The sequence below is a fragment of the Frankliniella occidentalis genome, unplaced genomic scaffold (assembly GCF_000697945.3).
Source record: "Frankliniella occidentalis isolate FOCC.00 unplaced genomic scaffold, Focc_3.1 Scaffold61, whole genome shotgun sequence".
In the NCBI taxonomy this organism is placed as follows: Eukaryota; Metazoa; Arthropoda; class Insecta; order Thysanoptera; family Thripidae; genus Frankliniella; species Frankliniella occidentalis.
The window spans coordinates 1,179,552-1,184,113 of NW_026267191.1; the positions used below are offsets into that span (position 1 = coordinate 1,179,552).

Sequence of the window (4,562 nt, forward strand, 5' to 3'; positions counted from 1 at the left end):
ACATGTGTGGTACTACACTATAAAGTGCGATACTCAGGAGGGGGGGCTTGTTGCATCTAGAGAAGACAAGTTAAACAGTTTGCTAATCTGATCACAAGAAAAAAAAGTCAAATCTTAATAACAAAAATTAAATATTGCGAAATTTCAGTACAGTTTTGAGAGTAAACTATACGAAGTATACTCGAAAGACATTGCACCTTTGGATCATTTGAGAGAGTGATGGACTTGGAAAATCATCCGTTTTGGTTTTAAACTTACGTTTCGGATATTTATAAAAATGTATGAATTACTACACGGCTCAGATAAGGTTATTGAAATGTAGAGGTTTAGAATTACAGTTTTTTTTTGGGGGGGGGGGGCATCCTGAGGTCCATGCAAATAAGCTACGTGCCGAGTGCCCCGTGCAGAATGTGCAAATAAACTCGGACAAACCATGCAGAAATTCAAGCAATAAATAAAATCGTTCGCTCTGTCTGGCCGGGTCGCTTGCTGACACTGCGCGGCGTTGGTTGGCGCGAACAGTGATTGTATTCTGAGTGAGACTTTTCTCTCGTTCGAAAGGCGGACCAACGCAGGTCACTCAGTGTGAGTAAGCGACTGGAGATATGTTCCCGTGAGCTTGATGTTTATTCTTGCCGTCAAGACGCATGCTGTCTGTAGTCGAACGCCTTTGGCCTACACAAACCCTTACCGCGGTGCACCATTGTAGACCCTAATGGCCGTAGTGTGAGTACACGAGACGAGCAAAGAGGCTACCTATTGTCTATACTACTAAGTTGATGAATGAGGTAAAACAACACTTTAAGATGAAACCAGCTAAAAATTTCAACAGAGGAGACGTTTGCAATTGTAGTTGCGAAATATGAGTATAACACAAAAATAGCTCCAATCAATGAGTTTTTACTTCTATGCGCCTGATCAAAAGCTGTTAATTAACTGGTTAAGTTGTTGAAAGTCGCCTAGCCTATCATCTACGCCAATTTCGACCCCAGTGAGCGTCCCATTCTAACCACATAGTACGGCAACAGCACAAGTACGAAGGCATTCTAAAGAAATAAACGGGAACTGAGCGTACATGAGTTTTTTCACTTCATAGGCCAGATGATAGCCGGAATATGTTGTATCCTCTTGAGCCCTGAAATCACAGGAGAATCACACCATGCACGGAAGACCTGCTGAACGCGAAAGAATTGTATGAAGAGCACATTGAAATGTGACAATAGCGTCAAGACCCTTTCTGGCACAAGCATTACTTTGAGTCATGCAGAACCTGATAGATTTGTGTTCCGCTTGCCATATTGACATCCCACATACTCGTGTAGTAGAGTGTTGTAAAAAGATTTTAATTAATCAGCAAGGGAAAAAAATGAAAATAGAGTTTCTAGGTGCGATTTAGTGCTGTATGTTTTGAGTTAAAACCAAATGAAAGGGAAACATTGTCAGGTTTAATGAACAATCAGGTTTACTATGAATGACTAGCCCGGCTAAGGGTGGTATCTTAAAGATCTCAGGACTGTTCTTCTGTGCACTTGTTTCGGTGGGGAAACTAGTTAAACATGAGCAGCAGACATCATAGCCACATTGCACAGTTTGCGTTGACATTGTAATAGACATATGTAACTACGAAACGATAGAGAATAGATAGCTCTAAACACTGACATAACTCTGGAGATCGAAAGCATGTAAATGGTTCAATCGTTGCACATCCCTCGACTTTGTGGGGTTCTAAAGCAAGCCATGCTCATGAGACACCGCTTGTAGAAATAAACGCGCGCCCGAGAAGAAACGGCTTCTTTGAGTACTGCTGCCTTTTCTATTTACGTTTCCAGTTAGCGCTGACTTAAGTAAGACTAAGAACTTCCCTTAGCATTGCATTCGGTATTAAAGAGAAACAAACAAGGTTGGCAAATGTGGCTGCAGCCTTATGCAACAATAAATGCTAGGAGGTACTAGCAATAATTTATATAGCTGCTGTAGCTATGAAACGCGGGATAGGCAGGTTTATATAAGAATAAGAACCAAATATATAGTAGATATTTGTTTCATATTTTTGGATTGGTTTGCTCTTTTTCATTGTTGTTTCTGCACCGAAAATAGAAAAGGGCTGTTCTTGAATGAAAAACATGGAATTCGAGTCAGGATTTAAATTGCCTGGGGATGTAGAAATTTCTTCCAGAGTATGCGGGACTGCATACTGCGCAGAGATCATAGTGCCGAACACAGGCGAAAGGGACTATGCACAGCAGCGCATTCAAAAAAATGTCCGGTACACTTTCACTTCGGCAGTGCTGAATTCGCGAACAGGTTTTGCTCTGGAAACTCAAGTGTGGTACTGTCCAACAGTTATAAGTGCAATACCTTGAGTATCACACTTCAAAGTGTAGTACCACACATGTATCACACTTTTAAGTTGGGTTGGACTTTTAAGTGTTATACATGTGTGGTACTACACTATAAAGTGCGATACTCGTGGTATTGCACTTATAACTGTTAGACAGTACCACACTTGAGTTTCCAGAGTGCTAGTTATGAGAGTAGTTTACCCTGTTAATGGAGCTATAATTATTATAGGTTTTATACCCTTTAAAATGGGCCCCGAAACGTTGAAAAAGAAATCTGCTGCAACGAGATCGATTTTATTCGAAAATAAAAGCTTAACTTGCGAGAATCTATTCAGCAAATTTTCAGCAGATATTATTTCCTTTCTTTTCGCAAGCAAATATAAAGCAGCAGATTGAAAAGATATGTGATCTTGGCCTTTGGGTTGCCTGGACAACTTAAAATTTTGCAAAGTCCTCTTTTTCAAACTTCTTATTAGTCGAAGTAACGTAGGTCGAAATCTACTTACAGCTTGTTGTACCCCTGCTGGCTCGGAGATGTCAGTCCCTCGTTATTTGTGCGGGTCACGGTGGGCTTCACCTTGTTCACCTGCTTGTTGGTCGAGTTCACCAGTGCGTTTGACATGCTGCGCCCGTTGCGGTTGTTTCCCAGTACTGAAACGAATTAAATGGTTTCACATGAAGGCGTCGTGTCATCAGCGGTTGGCCTCAATAAGATAAGACTCACATGAAACGTCTTCTCGGTCCTTAACTTGTTCACCTGAAATCAAGCATTTTATGAAACTGTGTTGCTCCTAAAATAATTTACGAATCACTTTAAATGCAAATATTTTTATAGCCTCAGACATTTTTCGTTAGAGAAAAAACAAAAATTCTGCTCTTTGCAAGTAATCATAAGTTACGCTATTCTTTACCTTTTTCTTTAACGTTACCGCGTATGTTTTTATCACTTAATGGAAATGTTAGTGGTTAAAAAAGTGCGTGAAATTGGGCTTAAACCGTTTTCCGATTGTACTGCATGCACCAGCTGATACGGCCATGCAGCCTCTAATTATCTTACAGCTTTGTACAGATGGAAAACCGTTGACGGTTCTGCTTCGGTGGTTTTCCTTTCTACATATGAATTTGTGCAACTCTGCCACACTTAACTCCTTAGATCGAGGACATAATTTTAAGTCAGGGTACAAATCTCTTAGTGCTAGCCCTCCGAGATTTTGGTATTTCCACATGTAGAAATGCCTCATGTTTAATAGTTTTGCTGTGTTCTTTCGTCACAGAAGTACGGAAGCCGCGTATTAATTTAGGAGTGTCGAACTTCTTTACTTTTACGGACGTTTCTTAAATTTATTCTTTTCGTTATGGGCAGTAGAAGGTACACTTTTGAACGAGAAATGTACCTCGTATGTGAACCTTCTTTGGCAGCTCTGGCGGAGTGAAGGTGGGCGGCGGGTGGTGTTCATCTGGAACGGACAGAAAGCACACCGGGTCAACCGCTGTACTCCCACGCTGCAGTGGGACTCCAACCCAAAGGCGAAATATTAAGGGTCGTTTACAAATTATTTTTAAGGGATACAGTAACTTTTAGTCGGCATTTCAATTGGATTCAGGGTTGACAGTATGCAAGCTATATACTCAAACGCTGTAATTAAGTTTTCCACTCGAAGACAGTGAAATATTTTGCCTAAAGTGGAAACACGAGTGTGTGAATGTCGCACTCCTGTAGGTGCGTGAACAAAATTTGTACTCACGGAAGCAGAAATATGTGAATTCCTAAGGAAAATTTACACATCTACTCCCTTTAGTGTACGAATGGGCATTCACACACCTACAACTGTGCGACATCCACACACTTATGTTTTCCAGTATAGAAGAGTTAAATTTCAATGCACTTGCGGGAAAACTTACTTTTACAACCTTAAGACCAATCAAAGTGCTATGTAAAGTAAATAGTTTCCCTTCTCCCTCAAATCTTGTAATATGCGTGACCCCCCTGAAGGCCTCAGAACCGGTTCTCACGGGAATGTTGATCCAGGAATAAAAAATTAGCGTTCTGTCCCCGGTAAAAATTGAAACTGAATGTTTTTAAAACGCTAAGTGATTTTGCATTCCCTTGTAAAACAAGTTTAGTAGCGCCTCGTCTAAATTTTCGCCTTTGCATTGCGCCGAAATCGGACGTGCCACTGCTTGTTCAAAAGAAGGAATGAGACATTCCTTAAACCTTAA

The 4,562-nt window shown here is 40.7% G+C and overlaps 1 protein-coding gene across 1 annotated transcript in view; it reads right to left on the reverse strand.

The window, feature by feature from the left end:
* The window catches only part of LOC113205301 (calcium-activated potassium channel slowpoke), a gene marked incomplete at its 3' end in the record, with an annotated part of 72,767 nt that overhangs the window by 12,690 nt on the left and 55,515 nt on the right, over positions 1-4,562 (reverse strand). The window contains 4 exon segments of the mRNA XM_052267930.1: positions 1,076-1,135; positions 2,849-2,993; positions 3,067-3,099; positions 3,737-3,799. Of these exon segments, the coding sequence (XP_052123890.1) occupies positions 1,076-1,135; positions 2,849-2,993; positions 3,067-3,099; positions 3,737-3,799 (301 nt within the window).